This window comes from Bufo bufo, chromosome 4 (assembly GCF_905171765.1).
Source record: "Bufo bufo chromosome 4, aBufBuf1.1, whole genome shotgun sequence".
NCBI classification, from domain to species: Eukaryota; Metazoa; Chordata; class Amphibia; order Anura; family Bufonidae; genus Bufo; species Bufo bufo.
Window position 1 is genome coordinate 864991 of NC_053392.1, and position 20434 is coordinate 885424.

The 20434-nt window shown below is 47.8% G+C and overlaps 1 protein-coding gene across 1 annotated transcript in view; it reads left to right on the plus strand.

Annotated features, from left to right (window-relative positions):
* Nucleotides 1–3773: 3773 nt before the first annotated feature.
* The window catches only part of LOC120998378 (gastrula zinc finger protein XlCGF17.1-like), a 145049-nt gene continuing 128388 nt past the window's right edge, over nt 3774–20434 (plus strand). Inside the window, exons 1-2 of the mRNA XM_040429048.1 lie at nt 3774–3812; nt 4295–4415. Of these exons, the coding sequence (XP_040284982.1) occupies nt 4295–4415 (121 nt within the window). The 5' untranslated portion in view covers nt 3774–3812. The remainder of the gene's footprint in view (nt 3813–4294; nt 4416–20434) is intronic.

Here is a 20434-nt window from a genome sequence, read left to right on the forward strand (position 1 = left end):
CGTGTAAGAGTGAGGTGGAGGAGGACATTCCAGGAGATGTCACCACAGGTTTGGAATCATGAATGGAGGAAGGGAATTGGGAGGTTTCTTCAGGTGAGGCTCCACCTTAGAGCTGCAGTAAAGTAGCGGCTTCCTTTGACACTTATGGTGGAGAGACACCTGTGGTTACGCCTTGTGACGAGCCTATGCAGTTAGGAGGAGCTACTCCTGGAACTGCTGGCAAGAGCTTTGGTCATAGGAAGGGAGTCTGTTTTTGTTCTGGAAAGAAGGGACATTTTCTGATTACATGTCCGTACGTTCAGCGTCAAGGTGAAAAAAATAAAAAAGTTCAATCCCCAACTTCCTATTGGTGGTGTGGGTGGGGAGCCAGAAAACGTACTTTTGTCATTTACTGGTAGTACCCGATTTCTCCTGTCTGCCAAGGTGGCGCTAGACTCCAAACCTGGGAATTGAGATGTTTGTTGAAAGTGGGGCAGGGTTAACCTAGTTGCATGGTTTGACAACAAGTGCATTAGACAAAAATATTTTGGTGTTTGCAATTGATTCCGCTCCACTCACTCAAAAATGTTTATCACAAATTGTGCAGGACATCCATTTAAAAGTGGGTGATTTTCATCAAGAATCCATCTCGTGTTTTGTGCTGAAGGGTCTGCCGGCCCCTCTGGTGCTAGGGTTACCATGGTTAAGTAAACATAATCCTACCATCGATTGGCAAGCGAGACAGATTCTTGATTGCAGTGATTATTGTATAGACAACTGTCTTAGCACGTCGCTTTCTGCTGTAACCACTAAAGTTGTACCTTCGTTTATTTCTGATTTTGCTGATGTATTCTCTGAAAGTGGAGATCAGGAGTTACCTCCACATCGGGAGTATGATTGCCCCGTCAACCTTATTCATGGAGCTAGGTTGCCCAAGTCTCGGTTGTATAATCTTTCTGAATCCGAAAGAGCAGCCATGCGAGAGTATATCACTGAGAGTTTGGGTAATGGACATATTAGACCGTCCAAATCATCAGTGGCTGCTGGGTTTTTCTTTGTTAAGAAAAAGGACGGAACTCTTAGGCCATGTCTGGATTTCCGTGAGCGTAATCGTATCACTGTCCGTGACCCTTACCCCCTTCCCTTGATTGATAAAAAAAATGGCTGCACAACTTTACACATACAAACAATGGAGCTGAGAAATGGGGATCATTCTAAATTAAAGTGGTATTATACCTACTATAAATGGAAAAATGGAAGTTCTTAGCGCACATTTTTGATCAAACGTGTGTCAGGACCTTCCCTTGACCCCAGATTTGTTCAATCAGATTGTTGGTGCCAAGATGTTTTCTAAGCTGGATTTGAGGGGGGAATATAATCTGGTAAGGATCAAGGAGGGGGACAAATGGAAGACGGCCTTCAATACACCTGAGGGTCATTTGGAGAATTTGGTCATGCCTTTTGAGTTAACCAATGTCGCTGCGGTTTTTCAACATTTCATTAATAACATCTTTCATCATCTGGGGGGCAGGTTTGTTTTGGTGTATCTGGATGATATACTAATTTATTCTCCAGACATGAAGACGCATCAGGATCACGTGAGACAAGTGTTACAGATCCTAAGAGAGAATAAATTTAGAAAATAAATTTATTTTGAATTGCTCGATTGTGGTTAAACATTTAACGGACATGACTAGAAAAGGTTCGGATGTCTCAGTTTGGTCGGATGCAGCAGTGAAGAAATGTTTTGCTTCTGCTCCTATACTGGTGCAGCCGGATGTGTCACAGCCTTTTATTTTGGAGGTTGACGCATCAGAGGTAGCGGTAGGAGCAGTCTTGTAGCAGGGTTCTTCACCTAGTAAATGGCGCCCATGTGCTTTCTTCTGTACTCAGCTGCTGAAAGAAATTATGACGTAGGTAATAGAGAATTGCTGGCCATTAAGTTGGCTTTTGAGGAATGGCGTTATTGGTTGGAAGTAGCAATTCATCCTATTACGGTAATTAACTATCTCCAAATCCTGGCTTACCTGGAGTCAGCTAAACGCCTGAACTCAAGGTAGGCCAGATGGTCGTTGTTTTTTACCAGATTAAATTTCATTGTCACCTATCACCCTGTGATTAAGAACGTCAAGGCGGATGCTTTGTTGTGTAAATTTCCTGGGGGGGAAGTTGTTATTCGGAAGATCCTGGTCCTATCTTGTCTGAAGGGGTAATAATATCTGCCCTTTATCCCGACCTTGAGGCAGAGGTGTTGGAGGCCCAGGGAGATGCACCGGATTTTTATCCTCCAGGAAAGTTGTTTGTTCCTTCTGAATTATGGCACAAGGTGTTCGAGGAACATCACTGTACAGTTCATACAGGACACCCTGAGAGCAGATCCACGGTCAATCTCATCTCTCATAGATTCTGGTGGCCGGGGTTGCGTTAATGTGTTGAGGTCTATGAGTCAGCCTGTAGTACTTGTGCACGTGCAAAGGTGACACATACTCGGCCTTCAGGATCTCTACTTCCATTATCCTTCCCGTCCAGACCTTGGACTCATTTGTCCATGGACTTTACCACAGATTTGCCGAATTCCTCAGGAAAAACTGTGATTCTGGTGGTTGTTAATTGCTTCAGCAAGATGTCGCACTTTATAGCATTACCTGGTCTACCTAATGCTAAAACTCTCGCACAAGTGTTTGTTGACAACATCGTGAAGCTACATGGCATTCCCTCTGATGTGGTGTCTGATAGGGGGGACTCAGTTTGTTTCCAGATTTTGGAAGGCGTTTTGCACTTGCCTGGGGGTACAATTGTCCTTCTCTTCAACTTTTCACCCTCAGTCGAATGGACAGACTGAGCGCACTGACCAGAATCTGGAGACTTATTTAGATGTTTTGTCTCGGAGAACCAGGAGGAGTGGTCTTCTTTTTTGTCTTTGGCTGAGTTTGCCATAAATAACTGTAGACATGAGCCCACTGATAAGTCGCCGTTTTTTGGGGGCATATGGGTTCCATCCGCAGTTTGGCACATTTTCTAGTACTGAGACTTCCGGTATACCTAAAGAGGAAAGATTTTCCTCTTCTGTGTCATCTGTTTGGTGGAAAATTCAAAATAATCTGAAAAGGATGGACAAGAGACGTGTGAGTGGTCCGGACCTGAGAGTGCGTGATTCTGTGTGGCTGTCCACAAGAAACATTAAGTTGAAAGTACCTTCGTGGAAGTTGGGCCCTAGGTTTATTGGTCCATATAAGATCTCTGCCATTATTAACCCAGTAGCCTTTTATCTTGACCTTCCGCTGGCTTTCAAGATTCATAATGTTTTCCACAAATCATTACTGAAGAGATATGTCGAACCTGCTGAACCGTCCTCCCTGCCAACCCCTCCTGTCATGGTGGACGATAATCTTGAATTTCAGATCACCAGGATAGTGGACTCACAAATTCTCCATAGATCCCTCCAGTATCTGGTTCACTGGAAGGGTTACGGTCCAGAGCAGAGAATGTGGGTTCCAGCGGCCGACGTTAATGCCAGTCGCCTTGTGAAAGCCTTTCACAGGGCTAATCCGGATAAGATCGGTCCTGGGTGTCCAGAGGCCACCTGTAGAAGGGGGGGTACAGTCATGCTGATAGGAGTCAGGGCAGGTTTAGGGGTTTCCTAGGTGGTGACTGTTCCCCTCTCCTTAGCTTTAAGGCCTAGTTATTTGTCCCTTATTCGTGACACATGTATTCAGTCACTGTGTGCTTGTGTCTCCACAGGTGGATCCAGGAGGAGAAATCCCCCCGAGAGATGTCCCCGTCCTCTGTATTCCCAGGACTGTCCAGAGGAGAAGCTCCCAGAGAACCATCAGGTAGATGGAGCTGAAGTCTCCCCAGAATCTGACCAGAAAGGGATTGAACCAAAGACCATTTTACATTTCTCTTCTTTAGGATGAAAATCTGATGGATATTAAGTCTGAGGTTAAAGATGAAGAAGAGGAGGAGACGGATTTATGGGGCGATCAGCAGGGTAAGGAGGGGGGCTGTCATGGGTCACCTGGACACTACTCCCATCATCTCATCATCACATGTAATAATCTCTCCTGTCCCTGTGTGTTTCCTACAGATGGACTCGTAGAAGGAAATCCCCCCGAGAGATGTCCCCGTCCTCTGTATTCCCAGGACTGTCCAGAGGAGAAGCTCCTGGAGAACCATCAGGTAGATGGAGCTGAGCCCTATACACATCTATATAGGGGGGTCCTGCAGTCATAGAGGGGTCATAGATGGTGGGGGTCTCTTATGTGGATCTGTTAGATTTCCCACCTGTCTGCTGTATTGTCCTGAATTGTTACAGATGACAAATCAGGGGGAAGATGTGACTGATATTAAAGTGGAGGATGAAGAAGAGCGGATGATGGCCGATCCCCCGTGTAAGAGTGAGGTGAAGGAGGACCTTCCAGTCCATGTGACCTCAGGTATGGAATCATGAATGGAGGAAGGGAATTGGGAGGGTTCTTCAGGTGAGGTTCCACCTTAGAGCTGCAGTAAAGGAGCACTCCGGGCAGTGACCCCTGTGTTATGTGCAGGAGCGGAGGGAGATGTGACTGTGTAACACCCCAGAGTTGTGTTACTACAGGCCTCTACCCCGCTACTACCTTCTAAGCGCCTCTTATAACGACATCTGATGTAATTTATATAATATCCTCCAGAAATGTGCATAAAACTGTATTAAATGTAATGGTTCATGTAATTATCCTGGTTTACCAGCAGGTGGCTGCATCATTGGCAGAGATAGTCTTAATGTTATGGCAGTTCAGAGTGGAACATTCCTGTTCTATTCTGCCCCCCTTCTGGAGAGAGGTGGGCTAGTCCCTCTTCCTGCAGCAAGGGAGGCAAAAAACAGTTAGAGCCGGAGATATAGTTTACCCCCTGTTGGGGAAAGGAGGGCTTTGAGTAGTGCTCCCTCCTTAGGGAAGAAAGCCATATACCCCGTCTGAGCACCTTCAGCTCTGCTGGATGAGGAGAGCAGAAACTACAGCCAAACTCCAGAGTTCCAGGAAGAAAGCATCCCCTGAGAATCCATCTGTGAGATAAGTGCAGAGTCCTAGGAGAGCCTGTTCCTCCTCAGCTAGTCTGTCCTCACATGGCAGAAGTTACAGAGAAGTGCAGAGTCCTAGGAGAAGCCTATTCCTCCTCAGCTAGTCTGTACCCATATGGCAGAAGTTACAGAGAAGTGCAGAGTCCTAGGAGAAGCCTATTCCTCCTCAGCTAGTCTGTCCCCACACAGCAGAAGTTACAGAGAAGTGCAGAGTCCTAGGAGAAGCCTGTTCCTCCTCAGCTAGTCTGTCCACACACAGCAGAAGTTACAGAGAAGTGTAGAGTCCTAGGAGAAGCCTATTCCTCCTCAGCTAGTCTGTCCTCACACAGCAGAAGCTACAGAGAAGCGTCAATTTTGACGTAAATTTGTTTTCCCTTAGTCCTAACAGCAGCACAAGTGGGGTATTCGCCCCTGTGAAGCTGGTCAGGACAGGCGGAATTTTTGCTAAATAAAATTCTGCATCTCTAGTAATTAATTAATTAACTCCCCCCTCCTTATATAGGCCGCCCTCACACAGGGCTAGTTGCTTTTTTTAACAAGTAAACATAACAGCACAGAGGGAGGGATATTTGTGTGCTGCTGTTAGGACTAAGGGAAAACAAATTTACGTCAAAATTGACGCTTCCCTTTCGTCCTAACCAGCAGCACAAGTGGGGAAGTAGCAAGGAACCTCACACAAATCTTGGGAGGGCAAAGGACTAGCACTAAGTAGCTAATAATCCCACAGGAGTTAGAGAGCTGACCTATGGACGAGCACCACAACTGGAACAGGCCAGGTGCTTCTGCTTGTGGGCGACTTTTCCTAGAAAAGAAGTAGGCACTATTAAAGCTGGTTTCAACGCGCCCAGGGGGTCAAGCGCAGACGTCAATCTTACCCTGAGATGGTGACGTCATGACTCTAAGAATTCTGAACAACCTAGAACCTTCTGATCAGAGTAGGTACTCTCACAGCCTTAGCACTGGATCAGCAAAAGTCAAGACCAGCTGCACACAGGAACTGAGTGCAACACTGACCCTGCCAGAAACCTGGCCTTATATAGCAGGAAGGGGAGGCCAGGGGGAGGAGGAGTAACAGCTCCTCCCCCAAAAATCTCCAGGCTCCCCACTGAGGGACCCATTTATAAAAAACGAAGTTTTATTAGCAAGTTAATCGAATTCGCTCCTCCCCCCCTCCTCCACAAGCACATCAGCTAATTTGCGCTAATTCACGCTAATTTTTTATCGCGGCGGCGGCTCCTTTTTTTTTTTTCCGGACCGGAAGTGACAATGACGCACTTCCGGTCTCGCGTCCGATACACCGGAGCTGAGAAACGATCTCAGGGCCGGCCGCAGATTACAGAGGAGGTAGGAGGGGAGCGCAGGAGCGGAGCGGAGAGGAGACAGGGGGGAGGGAGCTCACAGCTCCGCTTACTGAGTACACCCTGTCAGAACTTACCGGCTACCTGCAGCCAGACCGTCTCCATACTTACGCTCCCAGCCAGGCAGGGGACCCTGTAAAAGAAAATTGAAACATTAAGACAAAATAAAAGCAGAACTTCAGCAAGTTTTTCCCCCCAACTACTGAGGGAGAGACTCTGAATAGAGTCGAGCCTGTCAGACCAACACACAGGACAAAATAAAAGCAACTAGCCCTGTGTGAGGGCGGCCTATATAAGGAGTGGGGAGTTAATTAATTAATTACTAGAGATGCAGAATTTTATTCAGCAAAAATTCCGCCTGTCCTGACCAGCTTCACAGGGGCGAATACCCCACTTGTGCTGCTGGTTAGGACGAAAGGGAAGTGCAGAGTCCTAGGAGAAGCCTATTCCTCCTCAGCTAGTCTGTCCTCACATAGCAGAAGTTACAGAGAAGTGCAGAGTCCTAGGAGAAGCCTATTCCTCCTCAGCTAGTCTGTCCTCACATGGCAGAAGTTACAGAGAAGTGCAGAGTCCTAGGAGAAGCCTGTTCCTCCTCAGCTAGTCTGTCCCCACACTGCAGAAGTTACAGAGAAGTGCAGAGTCCTAGGAGAAGCCTGTTCCTCCTCAGCTAGTCTGTCCCCACACCCAGAAGCTACAGAGAAGTCCAGAGTCCTAGGAGAAGCCTATTCCTCCTCAGCTAGTCTGTCCTCACACAGCAGAAGCTACAGAGAAGTGCAGAGTCCTAGGAGAAGCCTATTCCTCCTCATCTAGTCTGTCCCCACACAGCAGAAGCTACAGAGAAGTGCAGAGTGCTAGGAGAAGCCTATTCCTCCTCAGCTAGTCTGTCCCCACACAGCAGAAGTTACAGAGAAGTCCAGAGTCCTAGGAGAAGCCTATTCCTCCTCAGCTAGTCTGTCCCCACACAGCAGAAGCTACAGAGAAGTCCAGAGTCCTAGGAGAAGCCTGTTCCTCCTCAGCTAGTTTGTCCACACACAGCAGAAGCTACAGAGAAGTGCAGAGTCCTAGGAGAAGCCTATTCCTCCTCATCTAGTCTGTCCCCACACAGCAGAAGCTACAGAGAAGTGCAGAGTCCTAGGTGAAGCCTGTTCCTCCTCAGCTAGTCTGTCCCCACACAGCAGAAGCTACAGATAAGTGCAGAGTCCTAGGTAAAGCCTGTTCCTCCTCAGCTAGTCTGTCCTCACACAGCAGAAGTTACAGAGAAGTGCAGAGTCCTAGGAGAAGCCTGTTCCTTTTCATCTAGTCTGTGCCCACACAGCAGAAGTTACAGAGAAGTGCAGAGTCCTAGGAGAAGCCTGTTCCTCCTCAGCTAGTCTGTCCTCACACAGCAGAAGATACAGATAAGTGCAGAGTCCTAGGAGAAGCCTGTTCCTCCTCAGCTAGTCTGTCCCCACACAGCAGAAGCTACAGAGAAGTCCAGAGTCCTAGGAGAAGCCTGTTCCTCCTCAGCTAGTCTGTCCACACACAGCAGAAGTTACAGATAAGTGCAGAGTCCTAGGAGAAGCCTGTTCCTCCTCAGCTAGTCTGTCCACACACAGCAGAAGCTACAGAGAAGTGCAGAGTCCTAGGAGAAGCCTGTTCCTCCTCAGCTAGTCTGTCCCCACACAGCAGAAGCTACAGAGAAGTCCAGAGTCCTAGGAGAAGCCTGTTCCTCCTCAGCTAGTCTGTCCACACAGCAGAAGCTACAGAGAAGTCCAGAGTCCTAGGAGAAGCCTGTTCCTCCTCAGCTAGTCTGTCCTCACACAGCAGAAGTTACAGATAAGTGCAGAGTCCTAGGAGAAGCCTGTTCCTCCTCAGCTAGTCTGTCCACACATGGCAGAAGCTACAGAGAAGTCCAGAGTCCTAGGAGAAGCCTGTTCTTCCTCAGCTAGTCTGTCCTCACACGGCAGAAGTTACAGAGAAGTCCAGAGTCCTAGGAGAAGCCTGTTCCTCCTCAGGTAGTCTGTCCACACAGCAGAAGCTACAGAGAAGTCCAGAGTCCTAAGAGAAGCCTGTTCCTCCTCAGCTAGTCTGTCCACACACAGCAGAAGTTACAGAGAAGTGCAGAGTCCTAGGAGAAGCCTGTTCCTCCTCAGCTAGTCTGTCCACACACAGCAGAAGCTACAGAGAAGTGCAGAGTCCTAGGAGAAGCCTGTTCCTCCTCAGCTAGTCTGTCCCCACATAGCAAAAGCTACAGATAAGTGCAGAGTCCTAGGAGAAGCCTATTCCTCCTCAGCTAGTCTGTCCCCACATAGCAGAAGTTACAGAGAAGTGCAGAGTCCTAGGAGAAGCCTGTTCCTCCTCAGCTAGTCTGTCCACACACAGCAGAAGCTACAGAGAAGTGCAGAGTCCTAGGAGAAGCCTGTTCCTCCTCAGCTAGTCTGTCCCCACATAGCAAAAGCTACAGATAAGTGCAGAGTCCTAGGAGAAGCCTATTCCTCCTCAGCTAGTCTGTCCCCACATAGCAGAAGTTACAGAGAAGTGCAGAGTCCTAGGAGAAGCCTGTTCCTCCTCAGCTAGTCTGTCCCCACACAGCAGAAGCTACAGAGAAGTCCAGAGTCCTAGGAGAAGCCTATTCCTCCTCATCTAGTCTGTCCACACACAGCAGAAGTTACAGAGAAGTGCAGAGTCCTAGGAGAAGCCTGTTCCTCCTCAGCTAGTCTGCCCTCACACTGCAGAAGCTACAGAGAAGTCCAGAGTCCTAGGAGAAGCCTGTTCCTCCTCAGCTAGTCTGTCCACACAGCAGAAGCTACAGATAAGTGCAGAGTCCTAGGAGAAGCCTGTTCCTCCTCAGCTAGTCTGTCCCCACACCCAGAAGCTACAGAGAAGTTTTCTTCTGTCCGGTCGCGGTCTGGATTGCCACACATGTCACATGGACCCATTAACCCCTTCCCTTCATGTGCTGCAGGAAGTAAGTTTCCGCGTTTGGCTATACATATACCACACCACCCAGCTTTAGAAAAGAAGGAAGAGGGACATTATGTGTGGTGCGCCACGGCAAATTGTTTCCCCACTGGGCCGCGCCTCTAACCCTGCCCCAAAACATAACTAAACACTTAATTCCACCCAGTATTCTAAATGCCCCCACATAGTAATTATGCCCCCTTTATGCTGCTCATAGTAGTTATGCCCAGATATGTGCCCCCTTATGGTAGTTATGTCCAAATATGTGCCCCCTCACAGTAGTTATTCCCAGATATGTGACTCCTCGCAGTAGTTATGCACAGATATGTGCCCTCCTCATAGTAGTTATGCCCAGATATGTGCCCCCCTCACAGTAGTTATGCCCAGATATGTGCCCTTTCACAGTAGTTATGCCCAGATATGTTCCCCCTCACAGTAGTTATGCCCAGATATGTGCCCCCCTCACAGTAGTTATGCCCAGATATGTGCCCTTTCACAGTAGTTATGCCCAGATATGTGCCCTTTCACAGTAGTTATGCCCAGATATGTGCCCTTTCACAGTAGTTATGCCCAGATATGTTCCCCCTCACAGTAGTTATGCCCAGATATGTGCCCCCTCACAGTAGTTATGTCCAGATATGTTCCCCCTCACAGTAGTTATGTCCAGATATGTGCCTCCTCACAGTAGTTATGCCCAGATATGTGCCCCCTCATAGTAGAATGCCCAGATATGTGCCCCATCACAGTAGTTCTGTCCAGATATGTGCCCCCTCATAGTAGAATGCCCATTTATGTGTCCCCCTCACAGTACAATGGTATTTATGCCCAGATATGTGCCCCCTTATGGTAGTTATGCCCAGATATGTTCCCCCTCACAGTAGTTATGCCCAGATATGTGCCCCCTCACAGTAGTTATGCCCAGATATGTGCCCTTTCCCAGTAGTTATACCTAGATATGTGCCCCCTCACAGTAGTTATGCCCAGATATGTGCCCCCTCATAGTAGAATGCCCATTTATGTGCCCCCCTCACAGTACAATGCCCAGTTATGTGATCCCTCACAGTAGGTATTCCCAGTTATGTGCCCCCTCACAGTAACGTGCCCAGATATGTGCCCCCTCACAGTACAATGCCCAGATATGTGCCCCCTCACAGTACAATGCCCAGTTATGTGCCCCCTCACAGTAACGTGCCCAGATATGTGCCCCCTCACAGTAATGTGCCCAGATATGTGCCCCCTCACAGTACAATGCCCAGATATGTGCCCCCTCACAGTAAAGTGCCCAGATATGTGCCCCCTCACAGTAAAGTGCCCAGCAGAGTGCCCCCTTCACAGACAGTAAAAAATAAACATAAACTCCACATACTCCCCTCAACCCCCCAGCAGCAGCAGGACACACGGAGCCCCCAGCCAGCCCCACCCCCACCACGCCCCCTGCCTAGACCTGCAATGAGGAGCGCCGGCAGTCGTGAGGAATGATGGAGCAAGGAGCCGACGGACGGCTGGAAGAGAGCGGGACACACACCTCCCCCTGTACCGGGACCGTGGGACAGCCACTGCAATCCGGGAATGTCCTGCCGGTTCCGGGACGGTTGGGAGGTATGGACACATGACAGGCCCCGCTCAGTCCGGACAGGGGCCCCACGGATACTGACAGTCCGAGCCCTGCTGTAACTGCTGGCAGTGGAGGGAATGCTGATGGTGCAGGTTTAACCTCTTATATGCTGCAGCCAATGCTGACCACCCATCTAAGCAGTTTGAGGAGGGTGGGGATCCCTCTCTAACATCCACTCACCTTGATTGTGAGGTGCTGGTGGTTATCATGGCAGCCGGGAGCCTTACTAGGGGCTCGGGACCTGACGGATATGGAAGCTGGTGAGGCCCAGCACCAGGAGGACCTTCTAGGTGACCTACCAGCAGTAGAATACAGTGTGTACAGCGCCGTACCAGCCGTCAGAGCCTCAGAAGTCCCCTAGTGGGACTAAAGGAAAAAGGAAAATATAAGGGGGTCATTTATTAATCTGAAATACGCCTGTACGGTTAGTTGTGTCGCTGTCTTCGACTTTTCCCCATTCGCGCCAGATCTAACATTGTGAGCTGGTTAGGAGCGGGCGGCAGGCCCGTCTCATTCACCATTTTCTGTGCCTGTTTCAGACGTAGAAGAAGAAGGTCTAAATGTAAGACGGCTGAAGTTATGGAGAGGCTGGCGGAGGCTCTGGGGCTTTATGAAGACCGAGGTCTAAAACACTGGTCCTAATAAATGTGCCCAAAAGTGTTTTTGCCTGAAGGTGATTGTGTGTATTCATTAGTGACGAGCAGCATAGGCAATATTCGTTTTCGCGAATGTTTCGCATAATATCCGCAATAATTTCGCTAATTCTAGAATTCGTGAACTCCAGTCATTATTTTTTTGATTGCGCAAATGGGCACTAATGATGCGCATCATTTTTGTGCAATACGTGCAACTTCCCATTTTTCAGGTCTGAGTAGATATTACTGACCGGTGCACTAAGTATTGTTGTGTCATCACAGCGCTGTGTCTGTAGCTGTGTGTATGGAGAGCAGAGAAACACTAATCCCTATCACACAGGATACAACCTACACTGACTATCTGTATTATATATATCAGGTCTGAGTAGATATTACTGACCGGTGCACTAAGTATTGTTGTGTCATCACAGCGCTGTGTCTGTAGCTGTGTGTATGGAGAGCAGAGAAACACTAATCCCTATCACACAGGATACAACCTGCACTGACTATCTGTATTATATATATCAGGTCTGAGTAGATATTACTGACCGGTGCACTAAGTATTGTTGTGACATCACAGCGCTGTGTCTGTAGCTGTGTGTATGGAGAGCAGAGAAACACTAATCCCTATCACACAGGATACAACCTGCACTGACTATCTGTATTATATATATCAGGTCTGAGTAGATATTACTGACCGGTGCACTAAGTATTGTTGTGACATCACAGCGCTATGTCTGTAGCTGTGTGTATGGAGAGCAGAGAAACACTAATCCCTATCACACAGGATACAACCTACACTGACTATCTGTATTATATATATCAGGTCTGAGTAGATATTACTGACCGGTGCACTAAGTATTGTTGTGACATCACAGCGCTGTGTCTGTAGCTGTGTGTATGGAGAGCAGAGAAACACTAATCCCTATCACACAGGATACAACCTGCACTGACTATCTGTATTATATATATCAGGTCTGAGTAGATATTACTGACCGGTGCACTAAGTATTGTTGTGACATCACAGCGCTATGTCTGTAGCTGTGTGTATGGAGAGCAGAGAAACACTAATCCCTATCACACAGGATACAACCTGCACTGACTATCTGTATTATATATATCAGGTCTGAGTATATATTACTGACCGGTGCACTAAGTATTGTTGTGTCATCACAGCGCTGTGTCTGTAGCTGTGTGTATGGAGAGCAGAGAAACACTAATCCCTATCACACAGGATACAACCTGCATTGACTATCTGTATTATATATATCAGGTCTGAGTAGATATTACTGACCGGTGCACTAAGTCTTGTTGTGACATCACAGCGCTGTGTCTGTAGCTGTGTGTATGGAGAGCAGAGAAACACTAATCCCTATCATACAGGATACAACCTACACTGACTATCTGTATTATATATATCAGGTCTGAGTAGATATTACTGACCGGTGCACTAAGTATTGTTGTGACATCACAGCGCTGTGTCTGTAGCTGTGTGTATGGAGAGCAGAGAAACACTAATCCCTATCACACAGGATACAACCTACACTGACTATCTGTATTATATATATCAGGTCTGAGTAGATATTACTGACCGGTGCACTAAGTATTGTTGTGACATCACAGCGCTGTGTCTGTAGCTGTGTGTATGGAGAGCAGAGAAACACTAATCCCTATCACACAGGATACAACCTGCACTGACTATCTGTATTATATATATCAGGTCTGAGTAGATATTACTGACCGGTGCACTAAGTATTGTTGTGACATCACAGCGCTATGTCTGTAGCTGTGTGTATGGAGAGCAGAGAAACACTAATCCCTATCACACAGGATACAACCTGCACTGACTATCTGTATTATATATATCAGGTCTGAGTAGATATTACTGACCGGTGCACTAAGTCTTGTTGTGACATCACAGCGCTGTGTCTGTAGCTGTGTGTATGGAGAGCAGAGAAACACTAATCCCTATCACACAGGATACAACCTACACTGACTATCTGTATTATATATATCAGGTCTGAGTAGATATTACTGACCGGTGCACTAAGTATTGTTGTGACATCACAGCGCTGTGTCTGTAGCTGTGTGTATGGAGAGCAGAGAAACACTAATCCCTATCACACAGGATACAACCTACACTGACTATCTGTATTATATATATCAGGTCTGAGTAGATATTACTGACCGGTGCACTAAGTATTGTTGTGACATCACAGCGCTGTGTCTGTAGCTGTGTGTATGGAGAGCAGAGAAACACTAATCCCTATCACACAGGATACAACCTGCACTGACTATCTGTATTATATATATCAGCTAACTAAGTATCTAATGGAACTGGATAAGGAATAGGATCCAGATGAAAGTCCAGAGCTCAGCAATGTCACCGCTCTCTCAGAACTGCAGAAAACTGCAGAAAACGGCTGCTGGGGAGGTTCTTATATAGGAAGGGGGAGGGGCAGCTTTCCTATTGGTTGCTAGGGATGTTGCTAAGCTCTGACAAAGACATTGCAGCCTTCTCATTGGCCCACAAGCAAGAAGGGAGGTTACTGACCCCTGAGGTACCCCACTAGTGACAGTGACCCCTCCAGTACTGACCCCTGAGGTACTCCACTAGTGACAGTGACCCCTCCAATACTGACCCCTGAGGCACCCCACTAGTGACAGTGACTCCTCCAGTACTGACCCCTGAGGTACCCCACTAGTGACAGTGACCCCTCCAGTACTGACCCCTGTGGTACCCCACTAGTGACAGTGACCCCTCCAGTACTGACCCCTGAGGTACCCCACTAGTGACAGTGACCCCTCCAGTACTGACCCCTGAGGTACTCCACTAGTGACAGTGACCCAATCTGAGTGTGTACCGTTAATACCCACCCTCTGTTTTCTATCCCTCAGCCAGTTACCCACATACAGACGTTTTCTCCCAGTCCGAGCATTCTCATTTTATATACTAACCTTTTATGTGGTACAGTGTCAGATGCTTTGGAGAAGTCTAGATATACGACATCCATTGATTCGACGCTGTCAAGTCTAGAACTTACCTCCTCATAGAAACTGATTAAATTAGTTTGGCATGACCGGTCCCTCACGAAGCCATGCTGATATGGCGTTATTTGCTAATTTCCGTTGAGCTACTCTAAGATAGCATCTCTCAGAAAACCTTCACACAGTTTACCCACGACAGATGTTAAACTTACCGGCCTATAGTTTCCGGGCTCTGTTTTTGGACCCTTTTTGAATATTGGCACCACATTTGCTATGCGCCAATCCTGTGGAACACTCCCTGTCAGTATAGAGTGTCACGGGGTAGAGTCGCGGGTATAAAGATAAAGCGGAGGTGCACCCCCTGAGCTGCCACCCGGTCCCCTGTCCCTGCCTACTTGCACCACCCGCCCTAGGTGATGGGGCGCAACTGGGGGACAGTCCCTGACCTGAGTAAGTGCAAGCAGAGAGATAGAGACAGCAGGGAAGCGGACAGCCAATGAGAGGTAGCACTAGAGCGGACAGAGAGGTGGAACAAGTAAGGTACCACCAAAAAACGGAAGGGCGAGGCGGGTCAACTAGCCGGGGTCAGTCCAGGAGGTCATGTCGGTACAAGAGAAGAGGCAAAGACAAAATCCAAAAGCAAGCCGAGGTCAAAATCCGAGAGATAGCGTCAAGGTTCAGGGAGCAGGCAGAAGAGGTGTCAGGAAGCAGATCAAGGGTCAAATCCAAAGGTAAGCTAAATAACAATAATAATACACAGCCTAAGCGACCACAATCACAGGCAACCTGTAGCCAGCAGGTTGCCAGTATTTATAGTGGGGAGTGAGGGTCATGTGACGTGGCCAGCATCACATGACCGACAGACAAACAGGTCGAGCACCGAGTGATCAGCTCGGCGCTCAAGGCAGACCTAGGAGCAGGGAGCCTCCCAGCTAGCAAAAGCCGCCCTGGGAACGAGGCTGAACACAGATCCTCGCTCCCAAAGCTAAGCAGCAGGTCTGCAGCTGATGGGAGACTGAGGGCGCCTTCGGCGCCCCGTTACAGTGCCCCCCCTTTTACGAGGGGCCACCGGACCCAAGCCCATGGGTACAAATCTCCCAGGATGCTCATCATGAAGCTTCTTGATGAGCCTCGGGGTGTGGATCTTAGTAGCTGGGACCCAAGACCTCTCCTCGGGTCCATAGCCTTTCCAGTGGACCAGGTATTGAAAGGAGTTCCTAACCTTTCTAACATCAATAATTCTATAGATGATAAATTCCTCCTGACCTTCAACCTTCACAGGTGGAGGAGGTTTTTTAACCGGAACCACTGGTGACACATATCTCTTAAACAACGACTTATGAAACACATCATGAATACGAAAGGAGTCGGGTAGCTTAAGTCTAAAGGACACTTGGTTAGCAACTTCAATAATATTGTATGGTCCAATGAAACGCGGAGAGAATTTTCTAGAACACTGTTTCAAAGCAAGATTCTTAGTCGACAACCACACCTTATCGCCGATTACAAAATTTACCCCCTTGGAACGTCTCTTATTGGCATGTTTACACTGGGTTTCCTGGTCCTTTTCCAGGTTAGTTTGGACCTGTGCCCAGACTGTGCACAGTCTAGAGGTAAAAGAATCTGCCTGCGGGTTGAGTGAGGATACAGAGGGACTAGAACAAAAGCGAGGATGCAAACCACTGTTACAAAAAAAAGGAGACTCCCCCGTGGAAGAATTAACTCGATTGTTAATAGCGAATTCTGCCAACGGGAGGTATCTCACCCATAAGAGTTGGTTCTGTGATACATAGCACCTTAGAAAAAGCTCCACTGCTTGATTTAACCGTTCAGTCTGCCCATTGGTCTGTGGATGGAAAGCAGACGAAAAGGATAAAGAGATGTCGCATCTTCGACAAAAAGCCCTCCAGAAACCAGAATCAAACTGAACGCCTCTATCAGAGGCGATATTGTCAGGGACACCATGCAGACGTACCACATGTTCAATGAACAAGGATGCTAAGGTCTTCGCATCAGGGAGCTTACTTAAAGGAACGAAGTGCACCATCTTGCTAAAACGGTCAACCACTACCCACACCACTGATTTCCCCTCAGAAGGGGGCAGATCAGAAATAAAATCCATGGAAATGTGAGACCATGGCTTGCAGGGAATGGGTAGTGGTTGTAGTTCACCAGCGGGAAGTGTTCTCGGGGTCTTAGACCTGGCACAAACATCGCAAGCCAAAACAAAGAGCACGGAGTCATGACATTCACCCAATAATTGAAAACAAAAGCACTCGGGAACAAATAACTTATCTGCCGGTGTTTGTGGAGGAACAAGTTGCTGAGCCTGTTGAATCTCAGAGGAAAGATCCGCAGAAATTGTTGCCACAAAAATGCTTGCCGGCAAGACGGGTTCCGGGGGCGTGTCAGGAGATTGGACGGCATTAAAAATCATGGTTAAGGCTTCTGCCTTAATATTTAACGAGGGACCATCTGGCTTGTCTAGGATTAAGGTGTTTGGCCGCCTTAAGAAACACTAAGTTCTTATGATCGGTGAGGACAGTAATACGGTGTCTAGCCCCTTCTAAAAAAATGCCTCCATTCCTCAAATGCCCATTTTATGGCCAGTAATTCGCAGTTTCCAATATCGTAATTTCTCTCCGAAGGAGAGAACTAACGAGAGAAGACAGCGCATGGCCTCAAATTAGTGAGGTTAGAAGACCCCTGAGAAAGGATGGCCCCCACACCATCCTCTGATGCATCAACCTCCACCACCAAAGGTTCCTCAGTATCGGGCTGAACCAAGACTGGAGCCATCTGAAAACAATTTTTAAAGGTATCAAAGGCCCGACAGGCCTCCAACGACCTGTTAACCAGATCAGAGCCTTTTTTAGTTAAGTCAGTAAGGGGCTTGGCAATAACAGAAAAATTCTTTATGAATTTACGGTAAAAATTGGCGAATCCTAAAAAGCGTTGGAGTGCCTTTAAGGAAGATGGTCTTACCCAGTCTTGGATAGCCTGAACCTTACTGGGATCCATTTTAAATGAATGAGGAGTAAGAATATAGCCGAGATAAGGAATCTCTTGAACTCCAAACAAACATTTCTCTAATTTAACGGACAGATGATTCTCCCTGAGGATTTTAAGAACCAATCTGATGTGAGACACATGAGAATCCCAGTCAGGTGAAAAGACAAGAATATCATCGAGATAAACAATCATATTTTTGCCGATGAGTTCTCTAAAAATATAATTCATGAAATTCTGAAACACAGCTGGGGCGTTGCAAAGACCTAATGGCATAACAAGATACTCAAAGTGTCCCTCTGGAGTATTAAAAGCAGTTTTCCACTCATCTCCCTCAATAATACGAACTAGGTTATACGCTCCTCAAATCTAATTTAGAAAACCACGAAGCACCCAAAATCTGGTTAAACAAATCAGGAATCAACGGGCTGGAATACTGATTCCTAATAGTGATTTTATTCAAATTTCTGTAGTCAATGCAGGGCCTGAGACCACCGTCCTTCTTAACGAAAAAGAATCCTGCTTCCAGGGGAGAGGTGGAAGGCCTAATATGTCCCTTCTTGAGACTCTCCTGGATATAGTCTTTCATGGCCCTGCCCTCAGGACCGGAAAGATTATAAATCCGTCATTTAGGAAATTTGGACTCGGGTACCAAGTCGATGACACAGTCATAAGACCTATGGGGAGGGAGAGTATCTGTCTCAGTGGTGGAAAAAACATCTGAATAATCAGAAATAAAATGAGGAATAATATCTGATGAAACCCCAGCTTGAACTACGGTTAAGCAAGAATTACAGTTAGGCCCCATCTCTCTAACTCCCCCGAACTCCAGTTAATGACCGGATTGTGTTGCTGAAGCCAGGGCATACCAAGGACTACCTGAACAGGAAGATTCTCTAAAACAAAGAAAGAGCATTTCTCTGAGTGGCAGACCCCCACAGACAGGGTAACCTCCGGAGTACGGAGTTTTACCGTGCCCCCTAGCAGGGGGGTAGAATCGATGGCGACAACCTGGATCGGGGTGGACAATTCTAGTATAGGAATTCCCATTTGTTCAATGAATTTGTAATCAATAAAACTAAAAGCTGACCCTGAATCCACAAAGGCATTTCCTGACTCCAAAGGCAATAGAAACCGGCAACAATAATTTACTTCTTACCACCTCCGGGAGTACCTTGTCCTTGGATTCCTCAGACTTTGATGACTTTCCAGAAGGCAGAGCTTTAGGACACTGACGGATCTAGTGGTCGGGATCCCCACAATAAAAACAAGAGCCCCAATGACGGGCGTAGCTCTCTTCGCGTCATCCCGAGTTGCATGGGCTCGTCCGAGTGGGCTTCCATCTTGGGTTCAATGGAGGAAACCTCAGGTTGAAGAAGGGTATGAGGAGAAAACAAATGCTCCCGCTGTCTCTCTCTAATCCGTCTGTCTAGTCTGATGGCTAGCATCATGGTCTCCTCTAAAGAGTCAGGACAGGGATAACAAACCAACATGTCTTTTAACTTCTCAGTCAAGCCTGCCCTAAATTTACATTTGAGCGCTGGTTCGTTCCAACCCGAGGGAACGGACTACTTGCGGAACTGCGTACAATAATCCTCCACGGGGCGATTTCCCTGAGTGAGGGACTTAAGATTGGATTCTGCCACAGAGGCTCGGTCTGGTTCATCATAAAGAACCCCTAATGCCTGGAAAAAGAGGTCCACAGAATTAAGACAAGGGGAATCCGGAGGTAAAGAAAAGGCCCATTCCTGGGGGTCCCATTGAAGCAGGGAGATGATAATACCAACCCTCTGTGGAACAGGACCAGAGGAGTTAGGACGTAGTCGAAAATAAAGTTTACAGCTTTCCTTGAAAGCTAAAAAACTTTGGCGGTCACCCGAAAACCGATCGGGTAATTTAATATGAGGTTCTACCTGAACGGTGGTGGGAGCAAGAATGGGGGGAGTTCGGACGGTCTCCTGAACCTGTAGTCTCTCCCCAAGTTCCTGTACTATTTGAGCAAGACCCTGCACATGTTCGGTGAGGCTCTGTAGAGGGTCCATGCTAAATTAAGGCCTGTGATTCTGTCACGGGGTAGAGTCGCAGGTAGAAATATAGAGCGGAGGTGCACCCCCTGAGCTGCCACCCTGTCCCCTGTCCCTGCCTACTTGCACCACCCGCTCTAGGTGACAGGGCGCAACTGGGCGACAGTCCCTGACCTGAGTGAGTGCAAGCAGAGAGATAGAGACAGCAGGGAAGTGGACAGCCAATGAGAGGTAGCACTAGAGCGGACAGAGAGGTGGAACAACCAAGGTACCACCAAAATGGAATGGCAAGGCGGGTCAACTAGCCGGGGTCAGTCCAGGAGGTCATGTCAGTACAAGAGAAGAGGCAAAGACAAAATCCAAAAGCAAGCCGAGGTCAAAATCCGAGAGGTAGCGTCAAGGTTCAGGGAGCAGGCAGAAGAGGTGTCAGGAAGCAGATCAAGGGTCAAATCCAAAGGTAAGCTAAATAACAATAATAATACACAGCCTAAGGGACCACAATCACAGGCAACCTGTAGCCAGCAGGTTGCCTGTATTTATAGTGGGGAGTGAGGGTCATGTGACGTGGCCAGCTTCACATGACCGACAGACAAACAAGTCGAGCACCGAGTGATCAGCTCGGCGCTCAAGGCAGACCTAGGAGCAGGGAGCCTCCCAGCTAGCAAAAGCCGCCCTGGGAACGAGGCTGAACACAGATCCTCGCTCCCGAAGCTAAGCAGCAGGTCTGCGGCTAATGGGAGACCGAGTGCACCTTCGGCGCCCCGTTACATAGAGTCTGCAAATATCAGAAATAAGGGTCTGGCTATGACATTACTTAATAGCAATCA